Below are 20,932 nucleotides of genomic sequence, written 5' to 3' on the forward strand. Positions count from 1 at the left end.
CCAGGTGTCAATCTCTGATTGGCTTTCAAAAACACTGTTTTGATTCCATGATAGCCAATCAGGGATTGACACGTGGCCTCCTAGAAATGCTCCATCTGGCTAAATAAGCTGCAACAAATTCAAAAAGAAAGTGCTCCCAAAATGGGGGTCTACAAATATGCCCCTCTTCGGTAGAGTTCACGAGTGCAAGGAATATGAACACTGAAGTGAATAGTAAGTGTGAATAGTGAGTGGAGTGAAGTGAACTCTGCCAAAGAATCAAAGAGACCCCCATAAGGACACTAGTGAGATGTGAACTCACTCAGGCCAAAAGACAAACACAAAGGCTCTAATCCTAAAAGAGAAAGATGGGTGTCTCAAAATGCCTCTGAAGCCACACTAAGGATCCAAGCTCCCTCTAAAACGTCTCCAAAAGTGACCCGAAGATCGATGTCAGAGGTGAGTAACGGTCGAACCACCCTGGAGTATGAACAAGAATGCGTCTAAAGGAGACTGCCCTATGTGGACTACAAGATAAATAGGCGATAAGCACAGCGTAACGAGGTGAGGAGAGTGAGAATAAGTGCAAATCCATGAAGGTGAGACATGCAATGCCAGAGAATATGAACGCTAGGAGCTGTGACTCTGCATGACAAGACTGACTCTAAACACTAAACTAGAAAATAAGAAAATAAAGCTCTGCAAGCCAAACCAAAAAAGCTAACTCTAAACACTAAACTAGAAAATAAGAAAATAAAGCTCTGCAAGCCAAACCAAAAAAACTAACCCTAAACACTAAACTAGAAGGCCCATAGGTGAAGACCTACGGTGGTGATACAATAAAAATGCCCATAGATGCCAATCTATGGTGGTGAAAATCTCGAAAGCCCAAGGATGAAAATCCATGGTGGTGATATAATCTCAAAATCCCAAGGATGAAAATCCATGGTGGTGATATAATCTCAAAAGCCCAAGGATGAAAATCCATGGTGGTGATAATCTCGAAATGCCCAAGGATGAAAATCCATGGTGGTGATAATCTCGAAATGCCCAAGGATGAAAATCCATGGTGGTGATATAATCTCAAAAGCCCAAGGATGAAAATCCATGGTGGTGATAATCTGAAAGCCCAAGGATGAAAATCCATGGTGGTGATATAACTGAAATGCCCATAGATAAAAATCCATGGTGGTGATAATCTCAAACGTCCCAGGATGAAAATCCATGGTGGTGATAACTGAAATAGACGCTCATAGATGAAAATCTATGATGGTGAAAATCTGAAAGAAGGGGGATGCCCTAAATAAGATGACAATAGGGGGATGCCCTAAACAAACTGATGGTAGGGGGATGCCCTAGGTGATAACTTGCAAAGATCGACAAATGCATCTGACAATCATGAAATCAGCACGAGACATGGCAAACCCAAAGAGAGGGGGTATGCCCCAGTAGAAAAACGCTAAAGGGGGTATGTCCCAGTATGACGACTCGCAAAGATCAAGAAATAGATCAAGCAGTGGGAAAGTACGCCAAAGAGTCTGATGAACTCAAGGATGGGGGGTATGCCCCAGTGCGATGACCCATGAAGATCAAGAAGTAGATCGAGTAGTGAGAGAATCTGTAAAAGATCCGATGAACTCAAGGATGAGGGTATGCCCCAGTGTAGGATAGTAACTAACATAAGACACGGAATCTCACCATACAAGACACTCTGGGATATGCTCAATGATGATGCAATGGAAATGATATACATAGCCTCAATGAACAAACGCTAAAACGAGTCCAAACACCACCGAAACTATGCTGACGAAGCAAAACTAAAATAATGGCCCCAAACAAATGCTGACCGAGACTCTAAGACTGAAATGCAAGCAAATCAAGACATGGCATGTCAACTATCAATATGAGTACATCATCACAACTGTATCAACAATATAACAGGCCCTACCATCACGGAAGATGTTGAACCTAATGTCCAAAGGCGTGTGAAAACTCAACTAGAAAGCCCGAGACTGGTCTAATATCTTCCCCTGATCAAGAGAAAGGGATAAGGTCATGTAAGACGATGAAATATGTGGGCTCAAAAGATGTAAGGCTCCGATAAGATGGGTGCAGGTATAACAGTGTCCAATGTAGGATGTATAGGTGTGTAACAAAGGAAAGTGGGTACCCAAATCAAACTAGGTATGCTGAGGAGACTGAGCCCAGGGTGTCAATGACTTTATGATCTATCGAAAGCAGCAATCATAAACACGAAATGGAGTCTCAATGTCAAAATCGGCAAGGTGGCTATGCCCCAGTGTGAATGCATCATCTCGAAATGGGCAAACCCTCAGTGTAAGATGATCTCTGGAAAGTATGTGTCTGGCATAAACTGTCATCTCACAAAATCATCATCAATGACGAGTGGGCTATGCCCCAGTATAAGCATCTCCACAACAAACATCCATGAGAAGAGCACAACCAATCATACATCATCTGATCGAAATGAATCTCCACTCCTCAAAGTCATCATGGTAACGTGAAGAGAGTATCTGACCTCCTCTAAAGAAAGAGCATGTCTCGATGTGAACTGGTGTCTCTGAGATCAACCTCCGATGAAAGGGTTATGCCCCAGTATAGGGCAAACCCTGGAATGACTAAACTCTGCTGCATGCTCTCATAAGTGCCCGTGTCCTGATCCAAACATCTCAAAAAATATGTCAACAATGATGAGAAGGCTACGCTCCTGTAATCACATCAAAGAAGTCACCCAATCATATCCCGTATGCCAATGTAAAATGAATCTAATCGCCTCCAAGGAACAACTATGCCAAAAAAACCATCATCAATCGAAAGGGGTATGCCCCTGTGTAAAGTACACCAGATGAAATGCGCCAATCATGTCTCATGCTCCAATGTGAAAAAGGACATGGCTCAAAAATCCGTCATCGATTGAGAAGAGTATGCCTCGACATAATGGTCATCCGATAATAAAACTCTCTGGAATGGCTATGCCCCAGTGTAGGGTCATACCATAACTCCTGGTCCATCACAAACAGAATGCTCCCGAATCAATCCCAAGTATCGCTCACATAAGAGCTATCAAACACAATGTGTGATGTCATGGCCTCAGGGTGGTCTTAAGACACGGGACGTAACGTAGGCTAGGGTGATAAGGTGATAGAAATGAAGGGAAACTAGGCCCAAATACCCAATGATCAAAACCCATGCCCTCATGTATAAAATGCAACATGTATAGAAAATATCGTGAGCCATGGACCTGAAGATGCCTACTGTGAACATGGTAACAATGATGATGCAATGAAGAAAAATCGAACTGATGACGAGATGTATAATGATGGCGCGAAGAGGGTATCAAACCCGAAAATGAGGTCACTGTAAGAATGGAATAAGGGGTGGAATGAAAATGATGAAACAGAAATGAAAACAAGGATGATGATGAAGCATAGAATACGAGAACAAGTGATGATCTGCTCAAATCAAATATGAAAGGAGGTCACGTCAATAACGAACACAATGATGGAATGGACAATGACCCAGAGCTCCTAAGAGAAGGTCACTCATCTCACTCTCAAAACATACAACAAAATGAATACGAAGAATGAAAGGTCCCGAGGAGCTCACATACGAACTCCCATCAATAGACATATCCAACAAAGCGACCCCTCGAACACTAATATACACATACTCAATGATAGAGAATAATACACACATGAGCCTTTTTTTTTTTTTTTACATATAGACAAAATGTACATGTTCTGAACGCTAACCAAGAAAGATCTAAAGATGAAGTAAAAATGGATAAACATGCCCTCAAATATCAATATATCACAAACTCTCTCTAATGATGTGACCCTCTCAAGCCAAGGATCCCTGGATCAACGTCCGTAGGATAGATAGTGGAAAATGACATGACTACCCTCCATGTAATGAACTGAGGATGATCACCACTCGGGGTGGGAGAAGATGAAGCGGAACAAACGATAGATATAATAAAGAAGAGGATGAAGAACCAACGAGATGTGACGAAATGCAATGACGCAATGATAGGAAAAGATAATGAGAAAGATGTGCCCCTCGGTCCAAGGCTCATGAAACTCCTAAACAATGCATGCATACGCTGAAGGGCCCCTATCCCGGTGTAGAAGGTGAGCAAGGCTATAAGAAATAAAAGGCTATGATGCTCATGCAAGGCTCAAAGGGCTAGCAATGGTCTAGATGTCAATAAAGGTAATAAGGTGTGAGCTAACCGAAATGAAGGCCACCCATCCTGCGACCACGGTCTCAAACATCGAGCTATCAAGCCCTCAACTGATCAATACTAAAGATCGATGTCCATATGATATAACCATGTCAAACCTCTTGAATCATGCATCAAATCGTACTCCAAATGCTCTATAATAATCTCAAAGATGATCCTCTCAAAGCAAAGTGAACGGTGATCTCATCAGGCACGAGTGCCCATCACAAGCCAACTCTCATCATATAATATCAATCTCTATACTCATGGCAAAATAAGTAACAGTCCCATCAAGCAATCGACCAATCCACATATCGTAAACCACCCAAAAATCATAAGATATCCCTCGCCATGCAAGATCAACCCTGGGCTCAAACTCCTCACACTCTACCTGGTCGGATCAGAGAGGGGATGTGCAAAACTAGAAAAGCCGAGGATGGAAAGGTCATATAATGGTCTCAAAGGGTGATGTTGTGCAAAGCTCACAATGGATGGATGTAGGTCAAAGCAAAAGTCAAGGTGTGGGAAGTGAGCAAGGTACGACTCTGATCATAAGAAGATGTGTCACAGTCTCAAACTCTCTAGGTCAAATCTCTGATCCTAGGCTAATAGGCTCAATATCCTCCATGATAGGTCAAGCCTCAAGATCACAATATGCAAGTGAAGAGATGCCCCAAGTCAAAAGTACAACACATCATATCACAAAACACAAACACATGTCCATAAAGGAAAATGCATCCAATGGGATAATCCGATGAGTACATCATGTAAAAGAAAGACAACAAAGACAATACTCAGGAATCGAGTTGTAGTCTCTAAATGTCAAAAACAAAACAAGACTAAACAAACAAAAACAAAAACAGTGACTGGTCCCGTCATCACATCTCTGGCCATAGAATGAACAAAATCTGAGTGCCACCACACCAAGGTAAGCCAATCATGAGTCAATCGCCCAAATCAATAAGATCAGGGACTGCTGGTGAAGGGGCGTCTGCATGCATGGCCTGAGCTGGGGTAGAAATAAGAGACATATCAGACTGAGGATGCCCAAACGTCCCAGAATCAACAATGTCCTGTATGGCATGTCGTAGAGCAGTGCAACGATCAGTGTGATGTCCTACTGACTGGTGGTACGCACAATATAAATCAAGACGAAACTGTGGGGGCACAGGATCTGGAAGTGCCCTAGGAGCCAGAGGAGCCAAAAATCTCATGGCCTGGAACATCTCAAAAACTCTGCTCAGGGGTGCGCTCAAATCTGAAAAGTGTCTCCGACATCGTCGATGGGGAGGAAATCGATCCTGAGGAACTGTAACGACCGGAGGGCCCCGAAACTGGGGCGGAGGTCGTGTCGGCGTAGCCAGTGAAATGGATGAGGAATGCTGCTGGAACATTGAATGTGGGCGAGACCGTGGATGTGAGGCACCCAAAGTAGCAGGTGTCGCTGAAGTCAAGTGTGGCAATGAAGGCATCGCTACTCCTGGAGCTCCTCTCGATGACGATGGATGCCCTGACAAAATGAGCTCAATCCTCTCAACCTTCCGCGTCAAATCCACCATCATCTCATAAAGAGCAGTAAGAGTAATGGGTGCGATCTCGTCCGACATGGTGAACCTCAACTGAAGAAGTCTAGTCTCAAGGTGCTCTGTATCATAATCATCATACCATCAATCTCTGCTCGGGGACCAGTCACGACACTAAAACTGTCCAAGACTCTAAAACAAACACATGCAAGAGACAAAACAAAGCAACACAAGATGCTACACAAGATAACAACACATGATATGCATGATACGAAACAATGACAATAATAAAAAAGAAGACAGAAACACATACCCAAGAAAACAACAATATCACTAAGTGAAATGAGAGTACATCATGTGAAAAATAAGACTATAAGGACTGCTCTCGAAGCACAGGGTACGAACTCGAACCACTAACTACAAAACAAGACTCAAATACAAAGTAAAAGAGAACAAAAACTCAAACAACCAACTAACAAGCTAGTCCCAAAATACACCAACAAGTTATCAAAGTGTCCTGTGAATATCAGTGCCCTGGGTGTCCAAAACGTGATGGTATAAGCCCGAAAGAGGAGGAACTGCATGTGTGGAATAGGCTGGAAAGAAAACAGCAATCATATCTGGACCAAGATCAGTGTCTGTAGCCGATATGGGAAAGCTAACCGCACCACTGTCAATAAGATCCTGTATGGTGTGACGCAGAGAAGCACAATAATCAGTACGGTGGCCTGCCATCTGGTGAAATGCACAGAACTCGTGAGCACGAAAACGTGGAGGCAAGGTACTCGGGAGTGGCCTGGGGGCCAATGGTACTAAAACACCAGTAGATCTGAGTCGCTCAAAAGCTCTATCCAAAGGCATCCCCAAATCAGAATAAGTCCTCTGACGTCGCCGATGGCGACGAGACTGCTCATGACGTGGGATACTAGTCTGCGGACGCTGAAACTGGAATGAAGGTCGTACTGTGACAGTATGAGGATGCACAGAAGGGTACTGCTGAACTAAATGAGGATGACGATGCTGTAAAGGTGGGAAATCACTCCTGGGTATCTGCAATGATCTCGCATAGGAATGATAACCAGGTCGTCGATGCTGAAAGTCCGTAGAACATATGTCTCCATAGCCCTCAGATGATCCACCAACTCTCTTTCCCTCAGTATCTGGGGAAGGAATAATATCTGACCATAATCCTCTAGATATGCCATCATCTACATCGAATAAAGCTTGAACCAATGATCTGAAATCCTGGAATGGGACCCCTGTCAGATGTCGAGCAAACCTAGGATGCAAGCTCCTCAAAAACATGCTCATCTGATCTCTCTCGGTAGGTCGCTCAATCATCTCCGCAGCCTTCTCCCTCCAACGAGAGATAAAAGAAGAAATAGGCTCATCTGATCTCTGTCTAAGAAACTCAAGCTCTCTACGTGTAACGCTCGTATCACCACCGAATGAATACTGTCTCAGAAACTCCTATGCTAAGTCCTCCCAAGTTCTCCGACGAGATGACTCTAATGAAGCGTACCATCTCTGTGTCATGCCGCTCAATGACAATGGGAACAAAGTGAGCAACTGTACCTCATCTAGACCAAGGGCCCTCATAACCGTGCTATAAAGTCTGAGATGAATACGAGGACATCCGACACCCGTATATCTCTCTATATCAGGCATCCTGAAACCAACTGGCAGAGTGGCCATTGGCACATCGTCAGGGTCATCCCATGAGATCATCTCATCAGGGTCTCTCATCTGTCTAATCCTCCGCTCAAGTCTGTCCATACGAGAACGAGGATCCTCAATGATGGTAACTGGTGTGACAATGGGTGGAGTGACAGCAGCCTGATCATGTGAAGTAGTATGCGAAGTCGGTGTAGCTGGCATCTGAACAGGTAGAACAGGCGGTGTCACTAAATCAGATGGTGTGTCCTCGAGCACTACATGCCTACTCTGCTGAGTATCCATCCTCTAACTCAAACTGGCTAATGCCCCCCGAATCGAAACCACAGAAGCAATAAGCTAACCAATCGAAACTGACTGTGAATCCGTCTATAGCAGCTCAGCAATACGAATCAACCTCCCACTCAACCCAGGGCACTGAACCAAGACTGGGACTACAAATAGACTCCTACAAAAGAATCGAACAAAACGACTCAAACACGACCCATGCAACGACACGAGATGTAACGAACAATGACCAATGCATGATACAACACAACTCAACACATGATAGGGTGTGATACACAATCATATGGTGACAATCAAAATTTGGATATACGATAGAATCTCTAGAGTCACATGAGCGTCCAGTGTGAGACAACTACAAATATGACTAAAGAATTTCTATCGATGACCCAAAAAATGATCGAGGTGTGAAGAAAGTGAATGGGGTGTGAAGAACAACACTATCACGAGATCAATACTCAGTCTAGACCAAAAATATCCTTGATTCAACCTTCAACTCGAGCTCCATAAGAGACAAAATGATAAGGTGATCAAGGTGAATCTCTCGAAAAATGTGTGAATATGAAAATATGCCTTTCACCTTTCTGTAATGAAAATATGAGCATCAAGTTGAAAATCGAACCAAGGATCAAACAAATGATGAGGTACTAAGCCCGTGATAGGTGTACAGTGCAAAAAAATGATCAATGAACATATCCCAAAGTATCAAGTGAGTGACAACAAAGTGAAGGGGTGTGCCAAGCCAAGAAATGATAACGAAAGCCCTAGGGAGAAAACATACCAAACTAATCAAGTGAAAAACACAAACTAATGCGACAAGACGAAAAGTGATTCAACCGATACTCAAACTCATACCGATCTCCGAGCACTCTCAACTGGAGACTAAAAAAAGGGAATACTGGATCCGAACTGTAACCACAGAGGCTCTGAAAGCCCTCAGATGCACCCACGTGTAGGGAGGGAGTCCTAATCAAAGGATCTACGGCTCAAACTACAAGGTGAAGGTGGCTCTAAAATGGATATGAGTGGACTTTAAAAGATCCCTAGCAGAAGCGATCATACCCTCCGGCGGTATGCAACCCTCTGCACGCCTCCGAAGAGACGGGGCGCTTCCATGCAAGGTGGTCATCACATCCACACATGCACTACCTCGACATCCCAGGGGGTTTCCTATGGTGAAACCTCTCAAACTCTCAACGCTCAATGGTCGACTAGAGTGCACAGTGAATGGTGTGGGTGCATCCGAAAACCCTAGGAAGCTAAAATAGAAGAGGAAACACACTGGCTACACAAATATCCATGAAACCTAGTTCCGGGCTATACAGGTCTTCAATGATCGGACTCCTCCCGACATCAGTGTATCAGTCACCTCCAGAATGCTCCCATACATCGATATAGCCCGTCGCTAGACCCTACTCCTAATCTCTGGCTCGGTCAGAGAGCAAGCACACAGAAGGTCTCACACTTGTAATAGTGAGAGCCGAGATGAAAGGAATGACCTATACCAAGAGAGTTGGAGGTAGGGGGATAGAAGTGAGACCCACATAGACAAACGACATGCAATCAAGTAGAAGAAGGGCAGTCATGCGACATGCAGTCAGGCAGAGTACAGGATATATCACTCATGTATACATACAAGTCGTGACAATCAAGATGAATAGTGATAAGAATACCATGCTCAAAGACGACCAAGATGATATATAAGCCAGAGAATCGACATGTCAAATCGAACTAACAACGAATCCATACATGCAAGGCGATCAGAATAATCATGGCAAATATCAGAATCACTATGCTGAGCGAAATAAGATAGGCAATCAATACAATCAGCATGTCAATATCCCAAACGAATATGGCAATGAAGCACAGAGAAAATAGCTATCTCAGAATCCTCTATCAATACGAATCAATCATCATAATCAGCATGTCAAATATCTCAAACAAAATATATCAATGAAGCACAAAGAAAATCATTGTGTCAAAATCCCCAATCAAGATAATCGACCAATACAGTCAATCATGTCAATGTCCCAAGCGAAAACTCGGGAACCCTCAATGTGCAATCAAGAAGTGAGTATCCACTAATCGACTCATCAAAAGCCACATTTGCTTCATCTTAAGTTCAAGCTTGACCCTCTAAATAATCCCCAGTGGAGTCGCCATTTTGTGGACCCCGCATTTCGGCTCAATGCTCGAATGCGTTTCCCACTCAAATGGCGAGCTCGATTTTTATTTGAAAAATGTGATTTTTATTGATTATTTGAAAATAACTTGGAGTCGCCACTTATTTTTGTTTTATTTTTAAAGGGTAAACAAAATAAGAAAGAAAAACCCTAAGTGTGACTCCTTATTTTGGAAAAGGTGGTTTGCGAAAAACCGGATCGGGTTCGGGGATCAGGTTACTTATCGGGAAGGTACGGTAAAGACCGTAGCACCCCTCTAAGTCCCTAAAGTCGGGTCTCTACTAATAAATTGAAGTTGACGTGGCAATGATGAGGAAATCAATGAATACTCAGCATGATCGCACATATGAGAATCAGAAAATGCATATAGACTAACTAGAGTGGGAATGAGTGTGTACCTGAGCGGCGAGCCACTATGCACTATCAAGAAAATGAGATTAGTACAAAACAATGATCACAAGATATAACATACATGTCACTAAACTGAATACAAAATCATCAATAGCACATGTGTCATTTCACTCAATTTTATTTTGATGTTGGGCCCCCACCAAAGCCCTTTTATTATTATTATTATTTTTTTTGCATGAATTAATTCCATAAATTCCATTATTCGGAATTACGGAATTTGATCCACACTTATTTCAAAACATTTTAAAATCAAGAGAAGTATGAAAAAAATGAAAAAAAGCTTGCCAAAGAGGAAAATGGCAACCAAAATTTTATTAATAATGGAACCTTGGAACCTAAAGAGACTTTCGAGATGAAAAGCTTGGGTGATTTGAAATTATTTGAAAATCAGAATTTATCCAACTATTCACAAAGTGGAATTCAGGAAATTTATTTTCAAAATCAAAGAAGAGGGAATGATATGAGAAAGCACGTGGCCCAAAAATGAGCCATGCATAGGTGGCCAATATAGGAAGTATGGTCTCCTGTAGCTTTTCTTCCCTGTAGTCAATCCTGCAGTCATATTCTTCACCACCATAACTGCTGCCAGAAGTTCCATACTCACCGTTACTTCTACCTCCGCCATAAGAAGACCGAGTTGCATAACATGAAAGCCAAGCAGGCACTTCTTGGTTTGATTCTTGCATTAGTTCAGCAAGGCCCGAGCCAATGACGAATTATTTTCATTGAAGAATGCAATGGCCAATCCTGCTCATCTGCAGCTATAGCCAGATTCACCCATTAAGAATGAGTGGGAGAAGCTAAAGATAAGCTCTTGGCTTCCCTGAATAGAGGAAACTCCCTAGTGGTCTAATGGCAACTCCGACTGTTGCGGCTCATCTCACAATGATTTATTAAACCAAAGTTCACTTCAGAAGAGACCAAGGAGTCCTGTTACCTGATACCATGGGACCTGGCCATGCTCTTCGTCAATTATATCCGAAAGGGCCTTCTCTTTAGCAAACCACCTGATGTGGATGATCCACAAAACTTCATGGCAACTCTCTTAGACAGGCTCAAGGGTTCCCTCGCTCTCACTCTCGACCATTTCTATCCACAGCCAATCAGGGATTGACACCTGGCAAGGAGGAATCTGCAAAAGCTGTAGGTTGTTGAGGAGCAGGCCAGCTGGAGAGGAGCGTTTCTTTTGGCAGGAGGGTGGGGTGCTTTTTGGAGGAGGCTTTTTCAGGAAGGCTGCAGAGATCTTTTAGGGAGGGAGGCTTTTGTTTAGGTTTTGGGGGGGAGAGCTTGAGGAGAAAGAAAAAAAAAAGCTACAGAGAGGGAAGTTTTTTTTTTGAGCTACTAAGGAAAAGGTCTCGGAAGGGAAGGTTTCTTTGAGGTGGTGAGAGATATTTTTTGGGACGTTCTGCCGGGGAAGATATTTTGGGGGGAAACTGTGGTTGCTTTCAGGAAGGCTGCAGAGATCTTTTAGGGAGGGAGGCTTTTGTTTAGGTTTTGGGGGGGAGAGCTTGAGGAGAAAGAAAAAAAAAAAAAGCTACAGAGAGGGAAGTTTTTTTTTTTTTGAGCTACTAAGGAAAAGGTCTCGGAAGGGAAGGTTTCTTTGAGGTGGTGAGAGATATTTTTTGGGACGTTCTGCCGGGGAAGATATTTTGGGGGGAAACTGTGGTTGCTTTTAGAGAAGGCTGCAGAGATCTTTTGAGGGAGGAGCTTTTGTTTAGTTTTTTTTGAGAAAGACGGTTAGAGCTTTTTGGAGAGCTGGGGAGAGAGAGGAGGGGGTAGAGAGATTTTTCTGGAGCAGAGAGGAGTTGAGAGATGGTGCTTTTGAGAGAAAGAGGGGGGATGATTGCTTGAGGAACCTTAGGGAGAAGGATTCTGAGCTGAGGATTCACCCAAGACAGAGCAACAAATCACAACTCAAAACACCCAGCTGAGGAAGAGACTTTCAGGTTTGGTTACTATGGTTTTCATGTACGTTTCCATTCTTCATACTTTTCCTATCTCATTCTCTGTAATTTTTTAACTTTGCTTGTTGAGTTGCTTTGATTGGGTGATTATTGGTTTAAAATTTGAAGAGTTTGCTGCATTTTATGTTTTGCTTTGGCGAATATCTTCCGTTCGAACCCACTGATTGTTAAACTCATGGACGAAATAATGACATGGGTTTAGCATACTGGTTAAAAGTTCCATGCTCTGTTCTCCTTTCTGTTTTTGTTTTTGCTCCTCTGTTTTCCCCTGAAGGAGACTGTCAGGCTTTAAGACCGGGAAGCTGGAGAGGTTGATTTACGGAGGATGATGGTGGTGTGAAGAGGATATTGGAAGCTATAGAATCTGAATCAGAAAATGTCCGCATGAGATGCTCAGTGGGTGTTCTTATTAAATGGCCGCACCCAGATTCCTGTTACACATCACTCATCCTGGGCTTTCTCAGTTGCTTTTGGGTCATGCAAGCTGATCATAGTTTCTTCATGAGCCCGAGGCAGTGACAATGTCAATGTTCTTCTTAGCAGCAGATTCTCTGTTCTTTACCATTATGCGCCAAACCTCCTCAGCCATGGCAGTTTCTATGGCATCAATACCAGCTGTGCAAACGACAGTCTCCATACTGCCATTTCCAGGACTGAACATGTTAATGAACTGACGGGATTTCTCTCAGAACTCGGAGCCCTGCGTGCTTGTGCTCTTGATTCGGTATTCGGGTCTGTTTATAGACTTCATCTCAGTTCATAACACGGTGATGAAACTGATATTCATTGGGGGCTCTCTAATGATTGCGTGATGCATGAAGATGCACAGAACTGTGAAGAGGTCCTATGTTGGCATGCTTTTTGACGGGACATCTTTCGCCACTTTGTTGGGGTTTTTGAGAGGAAAGCATCCCACATTTTCAATTTGGAGACCTGGGCTCTCACAAACATTGCTTTTGAGACATCTGATAATACTAATGTGGTAATTGATCGAGAGGCTATCCTGGTGTTTGTGAAACTCCTTGATCCTCCAAGTGAGGATATTCGTGAACAGGTCGTGGGGCCCTAAGAAATGTTGCTAGTGATTTCCCCAGAGGCCTTGATATTATCTTTGGTCATGGGGCTCAGCTTCCTTTGCTAGTGCAGTTGAACAAACCCGTCAAGCTATCTATGCATGCATGGTGTCCTTCGTGAGGTTTGATGGTGCTTTGAACGTGGACACTACAGAATCCCAGACTAACTTGGTTCAATGTCCCAGGATCCACTTCATTCCCTGTATCTATTTCCTTGCACTGATCTCTCGTTTACCCATCTTTTGTCCTCACCATTTTTCTCTCTCTCTAAAATCCCTCACATACCCATTTCTTGATACCCACTTCATTCATCCATCTCTTCTTTCCCTCATACCCTTCATAACCCATTTCTAGACCCATTAATACCCTCACATGCCAACCACTGCCCTTCACTCACTATCCCACGTGCACGCCCATCATTTCCCCACGTCATCACCTTTCCATCATGCTTCGTGTCAATACCCTTCATGCTCCTCCAAAACTGCTCATAACCTTCATACATATGTCCCATGCTCTCCCATGTGTATGCTCACCTTCGCTTTCACGTGTCCCCCATGCCCATTCACCAATCTTCATCCATACTAACCCTCATCTTCATGCTCCATGCATGCACCCATCAAACCCATTCCACATTACCACCTTTCCTCTCTCTTCAAACTCTTTCATACCCATTCTCTCTCTCACATGCATGAAGCCCTACCATCCTACCAAATAGCAGAGGAAGCCACAAACACTGTGAAATCAACAGCCAAGAGCGCGCCTTCAAGGGTGATACGTGGTGGCAGCTTGATAACGAAGTAACTGACCTAGAAGACTTAGAAGGTCTCGGTTTCATGCTGTTTTTGCGAGACATACAACCATGGTAATGGGAAGCGGAGCAGGCCAAGAAGAGGAGAAAATTGAAGAAGGGTTTTGGGCATGAATCCTAAACTAGGAGCCACAAGGAATATGTCAATATCTGGGAGGAAATAGAAGAATCATGTTCTGTTACCTCATGATAAGGGCCACTACTTAGATTGAAAGCAAAGTTGAAGATCTCTGAATGTGGCAATGTGGAGAATGATGAGATTAGTGAACATGCTCTTCAAAAGAAACTGTCGCGGTGTGCTGATGACGAAGCAGTTGGGCTTTCACATGAGATCTTAGCGAGCATTGGGATATTGGTTGATGGACTTACCTTGAGGTTACCAGAAAATAGGAGATGTCGAGGAGTCACTTCTCACCTGTGGGGATAGGTAAAGATGCCGCCTATGCCAGCAGCAGCTCACTTAGTTCCTGTGGCTCTAGTTCTAGCAGTGATGACTCCTCATCCGAGTGATTCTGTCAGTATGGCTTATGACGTGTATCCAATCCCAACAGTGAATCCCTCTGAAGTGTCTTCCAATGGATCAGACGCTCCATCTGTGGTCATGGTCCTTTCACATGAACATGACACCAATCACGGTTCGCAAGCTGAACAACCTGAGTTCGGGTCCATCGGAACTGCAGGTTTCTCAGGTATGAACAAACAAGCTCTGCTGAATGAGGGAGCAGATGCGCATGAGGGTTTCCTTCTGCTTTCTCCATGCATTCAGCTCTGAACCAGTTGGAAGCACTCCTCTCAGTTTAGCTATCAAGCCTGCAGCACTAGAAGAAGTTATTGATGACCATGCATGACCATGTTGACGCGTGCATGGCCTCCTTGGACATTCCATTTTCTGAGCCTACAAGTGCATGAGTTCTTCAACACTCCCAAACTGGTTAAGGGTGTTTTGTATGAAAATCTGGTAATTTTGTATGGAGCCTTGACTTTTGGCAGCAATTGTCACTGCCTCCACCCCTTCTGCATTTGGTTCATCCAGCAATGAGGAGCATTTTTTTTTAACTAAGTTGTAAATGACGAGGAGGTGTCTTTAATCATTCAATTTCAAGGACGTCCAGTTCCTTGAAAAATCATTAATTCTCGTGGGTCCCTCATCCAAGGACACTATTGCTCTTTGTATTACTAATGGTGCACTTGTAGTGGTGGATTGTGTTTGAGGGTGTTTGCGCCCAGACTGAAACTATTCTACAGCAGGCCTAGGTGAAAGGATCCACCTTGTTTTAACTATCTATAGGATAGATAAACGCTTTCTTGAGCTTCAGGTCAGTGGAGAAGGGGTGGACTTTTAGGTTTCATGCAAAGAGGACTTGGAAGATTCAGGGATAGTCAATCCATAGGCAAGGCAATAATGCAGGCAGCCCAGAACTGTCAGAAGGAAAACTAAGTGATCATTTTCCACTCGTCATATGGTAAGCTGGCAGTGGCACTCCAAGTAACGTGAACGCCAATGAGGCTATTGCCAATAGAGCAGTTGAGATTCTTGGAGCATTATGTCTTTGATTGATCGGAAAAGAGAAGTAAAAAAGGAATACAAAAAATATGAAAATACGTGGGAACAAGAAGAGAGGGTTTTCATGAATCCAGTGAGTGACTGACACGACAAGGATTCTAGCGCGAAAGTGGAGCAGCCATGGTATGCTGGGCTACTCACCAGTAATGATAGGGAAATTCTCTTGGGGTATATAAATCGATGAAAGGATGTCAGATATTGTCATGTCTGCAGCCGCGTGGATGAATTGCGCTCCAGGACTGTTGTTATAATCTACAAATACCATGTAAGAGGGGGAACTATCCTCCTTCTTTGTTACAAGGTGGCCTGCATGTGGATAGAAATGGTCGAGAGTGAGAGCGAGGGAACCCTTGAGCCTGTCTAAGAGAGTTGCCATGAAGTTTTGTGGATCATCCACATCAGGTGGTTTGCTAAAGAGAAGGCCCTTTCGGATATAATTGACGAAGAGCATGGCCAGGTCCCATGGTATCAGGTAACAGGACTCCTTGGTCTCTTCTGAAGTGAACTTTGGTTTAATAAATCATTCTGAGATGAGCCGCAACAGTCGGAGTTGCCATTAGACCACTAGGGAGTTTCCTCTATTCAGGGAAGCCAAGAGCTTATCTTTAGCTTCTCCCACTCATTCTTAATGGGTGAATCTGGCTATAGCTGCAGATGAGCAGGATTGGCCATTGCATTCTTCAATGAAAATAATTCGTCATTGGCTCGGGCCTTGCTGAACTAATGCAAGAATCAAACCAAGAAGTGCCTGCTTGGCTTTCATGTTATGCAACTCGGTCTTCTTATGGCGGAGGTAGAAGTAACGGTGAGTATGGAACTTCTGGCAGCAGTTATGGTGGTGAAGAATATGACTGCAGGATTGACTACAGGGAAGAAAAGCTACAGGAGACCATACTTCCTATATTGGCCACCTATGCATGGCTCATTTTTGGGCCACGTGCTTTCTCATATCATTCCCTCTTCTTTGATTTTGAAAATAAATTTCCTGAATTCCACTTTGTGAATAGTTGGATAAATTCTGATTTTCAAATAATTTCAAATCACCCAAGCTTTTCATCTCGAAAGTCTCTTTAGGTTCCAAGGTTCCATTATTAATAAAATTTTGGTTGCCATTTTCCTCTTTGGCAAGCTTTTTTTCATTTTTTTCATACTTCTCTTGATTTTAAAATGTTTTGAAATAAGTGTGGATCAAATTCCGTAATTCCGAATAATGGAATTTATGGAATTAATTCATGCAAAAAATAATAATAATAATAATAAAAGGGCTTTGGTGGGGGCCCAACATCAAAATAAAATTGAGTGAAATGACACATGTGCTATTGATGATTTTGTATTCAGTTTAGTGACATGTATGTTATATCTTGTGATCATTGTTTTGTACTAATCTCATTTTCTTGATAGTGCATAGTGGCTCGCCGCTCAGGTACACACTCATTCCCACTCTAGTTAGTCTATATGCATTTTCTGATTCTCATATGTGCGATCATGCTGAGTATTCATTGATTTCCTCATCATTGCCACGTCAACTTCATTTTATTAGTAGAGACCCGACTTTAGGGATTTAGAGGGGTGCTACGGTCTTTACCGTACCTTCCCGATAAGTAACCTGACCCCCGAACCCGATCCGGTTTTTCGCAAACCACCTTTTCCAAAATAAGGAGTCACACTTAGGGTTTTTCTTTCTTATTTTGTTTACCCTTTAAAAATAAAACAAAAATAAGTGGCGACTCCAAGTTATTTTCAAATAATCAATAAAAATCACATTTTTCAAATAAAAATCGAGCTCGCCATTTGAGTGGGAAACGCATTCGAGCATTGAGCCGAAATGCGGGGTCCACAAATATATATTTATGATATAAAAGGAAATGTCACATACAAAAAAATGAAGTCCTTGTTTGATAACTACTTTTTAAAATAATTTTAAAAAATAATTTTAAAGAACAGATTTTTAAAATTATTCTCTAATGTTTTGTAAAATAAAAATTTGTTTAAGAACATGAAATATTTTTAACATATTTTAATATATTTAAAAATAATTTTTATGTTTAGAGTTTTAATATTAATCATTACACACGTTTGTATAATTATTATTTAAAACAATTATAAAAAAAATAAGTGAAAGCAATTAAAAGATGTTATCTAAAAATATTTTATTTTCTATTTTTGATAATATAAAATACAAAATAGTAAACAGTTTTTTGGCTGTTCAATCGTGTTTTTCAGTTTTTTTTCTTCAATTGATTTTAGATTCAATTTTATTTTTAAATTTAAGCCTAATTACATTTAAATTTTGGGCCACTCATAATATATATATACTCCAAAATTGGTCTTAGGATTTTTTTTAACCAAAAGTTTCAGGCTTTCTAGCCCATACACTCCTGTATGTATTCTTATTATTTTTTTAATAAACCGAAGATAGAATTGAAAAGAAAAATCAACATTTTTAGAGGAAAGTCAGAATTTTTAAAAAATAGAAAGTCAGGATTTTAAGAGAGAGAGAATCAGAGTTTTAAGAATAGAACTGTTTTAGAGAAGATAGGAGATTTTTGTTTGAAGAGAGGTCTCTCTTTCGTCCAGGGAGTCCGGCCCCCCTTCCCTCTTCTTCTTCTTTTCCCCTCTGCTGCTTATTTGTTTCGTTCGTTTCTTTTCTGGCTTTAATTCTTTCCCTTTTCTGCTCCCTCCATCTTCACATCACCCTCCACACACCGCCGGCGTCACCTCCCCCATACTCTCACAGCCACCGCCGCCAACCATCAAGCCTCACCACAGGTCCTACCATCTGGTTTTTGCTTTCTTTTTGGATTTTAAGAATTTTAATTTTTTTTTTTTTAAATCGTACCTTCAAAAAATGATTTTGACTTTAATTTTGGATTTTTAGAAATCATCTCGATTTTTGCTTATAATTTCTTTTTTAAGAACAGAAAATCAATTTTTCAAGAGACAATGACTTTAATTTGGTCATGTGGCAACTTTCATTTCCTTAGTTGACAAAAATTATGAAAGATTGGAAAATATTTTCTTCACAGTCATATTTTGAAAATTATTTTTTATAATCTACCATGCAATTACCAAAAAACTATGAAAATCTCAATTCTAAACTCAATTATTGGTATAGAAGATATAGCTGTTTTTTACATTGTAAATTAGTTTCCTTTGTTACAATTTTTTCATAGTCCAAAATTTTTGTTTTAATTATGTTTATCTCATTCCATATGTAACTCAATTTATTATTTTATACATTTTTTTTGTGATGGGTTTATATTGATAAGATTTGAAGATTTTTTTTTTGGTAGTTATGATTTTCCAAAGATAATTAAGTCAATTTACAAAATAACTAATGAAATTAAAAATTGTCTCTTGTGACATTATCTAAATTCTAATTGTAAATCCACTTTTAATTTACTTATGATATAATATTTACATTAACATATCATATATAAATTTTCAATTAAAACCTCTATTACTCCAAAAAAAAAATATTTACAAATTATTAATTCAATTAATAAATTTCATGAAAAACTTTTAGATTTTTTTACTGCAAAATTACTAAAATTATTAAAAAGATTTATTATTTTTTAATTTTCTTCAAAATGTTTCTATTAATAAGATTTAAAAATTTTAAGATCTCAAGATTTTGATTGTAGTTATGATTTTGGAAAGATAAATAAGTCAATTTACAAACAAACCTTTTTATATTTAACAACTTTTGAAATTAGAAATTTATTATATTTTGAAATATTTGTCTTGTAAATATAAGATAAGATTTGATTTGATTTAGAAAGATAAAGTACCGAAAGCAGATTTAGAAACTTAATAAAATAAGTCATAATCACTTTTTACGTTTAAGAACTATGACTGGTTAGAATTAGAAACTTCCTATATTTTGCAATATATATTCGGATAAGATTTGATTTAGAAAGTTATTTGATATAAAGTACAAATACCCGTATTTAGAAACTTATTGGAGTAGGAGAGGTATATATATATATACATAGTTAAACACTACATTCCTTACTCAATTTGAACATCTTTCGATTCATCTCTTGGCATAACATCAAGATTTTTGTGTCGTCTTCTCAGTTTTCCTTCCAATTTCTTGATTATGGAAACCACTCATCGCTGCAAGCACTTGGTAACAAAATTATGGATACCTGACTATGATCTTGATGGCTACTCTGCTTCCACATCGTCTTCATCTGTTCGAGTTGACTTGACAATTTTATGGCAATTGGAGCATCAATGGATGAACCTAGCATCCGATGGGGCTGCATCTATTATCAGCAGATGTGTTGTTCATAGCTTGGCTTTACAACTGCCCTTACTTGATTATCAGGTCTTCATGTCCGACCACACCTCTCACCAAATGTTGTCTGGCGTGTTGTCGTCTATGGGAGTGGACCCAAATTTACATGATCGTATAATTGTCAAAATAGTTGCGTTTGCACGAAGCATCCAAAACTTGGTATCCCACATGGATGCAGGCATGGTATTTCCACTACATTCTAGAATAAGATTGGTAACTATGCATGTTCGCAATGAGCGGGTGTTGATTGATTTGGCTACTAGGGAATCAATGATAGAAAATGAGGGCAGAGGAAACGGGATGATTCCGGCAACTGAAATCTCAATCAAGACACTCAAGACGGAGACAATATTAGAGGGTGAAAGCTGTATGATATGTTTGGAAGAGTTGGGCGGTGGGTCGGAAGTGACAGTCATGCCATGTTCTCACGTCTTTCATGGTTCATGTATAATAAGGTGGCTGAAGCAGAGCCATGTATGCCCCATCTGTCGCTTTGAGATGCCTACTTGCAGTCAGTAATGCAGATAATTAGATAGTTGGACGCCTTTTTTCTTGTAGGTTACAATATTGTAAGAATAATGCAAAATTAGTAATTTAATATTAGTTGGATTGTAGTCTTTTCGAATTACAATATATCAAATTTGATATTTAGTTGAAGAAGTCGGAGATGGCCTACAGAAGATTAAGACGTATATATCCTGGAGTTTTAAATATTAGTGGATTCTTTTAATTTACACTTATTTTTTTCAATTTAATAAACAAACTCTAGTATATATACCATATATCACTCAGTCAGACCATCTTGATTCGATAATTATTTATTGACTCTTTTTAAAAATCAAAATTTAAAGGTTTAAAAGTAATTCTTTTTAATATTTGAAAATATTTTTCTTACAATAGATAGGGATGGGTGAAATGGCTA

At 40.8% G+C, this 20,932-nt stretch overlaps 1 protein-coding gene across 1 annotated transcript; it reads left to right on the top strand.

Annotated features, from left to right (window-relative positions):
- The first annotated feature begins 19,809 nt into the window (after window positions 1–19,809).
- On the top strand, window positions 19,810–20,529 carry LOC104880055 (uncharacterized). Its single transcript, XM_010655252.1, has one exon. The coding sequence runs from the start codon at window positions 19,810–19,812 to the stop codon at window positions 20,527–20,529; it is 720 nt and encodes a 239-aa protein (XP_010653554.1).
- The last annotated feature ends 403 nt before the right edge of the window (window positions 20,530–20,932 follow it).

This window comes from Vitis vinifera, chromosome 1, assembly GCF_030704535.1.
Source record: "Vitis vinifera cultivar Pinot Noir 40024 chromosome 1, ASM3070453v1".
NCBI lineage: Eukaryota > Viridiplantae > Streptophyta > Magnoliopsida > Vitales > Vitaceae > Vitis > Vitis vinifera.

Bases quoted from the DNA above. Each gene is read 5' to 3' on its own strand.
- LOC104880055 (XM_010655252.1), top strand. From the start codon at position 19,810: ATGGAAACCACTCATCGCTGCAAGCACTTGGTAACAAAATTATGGATA.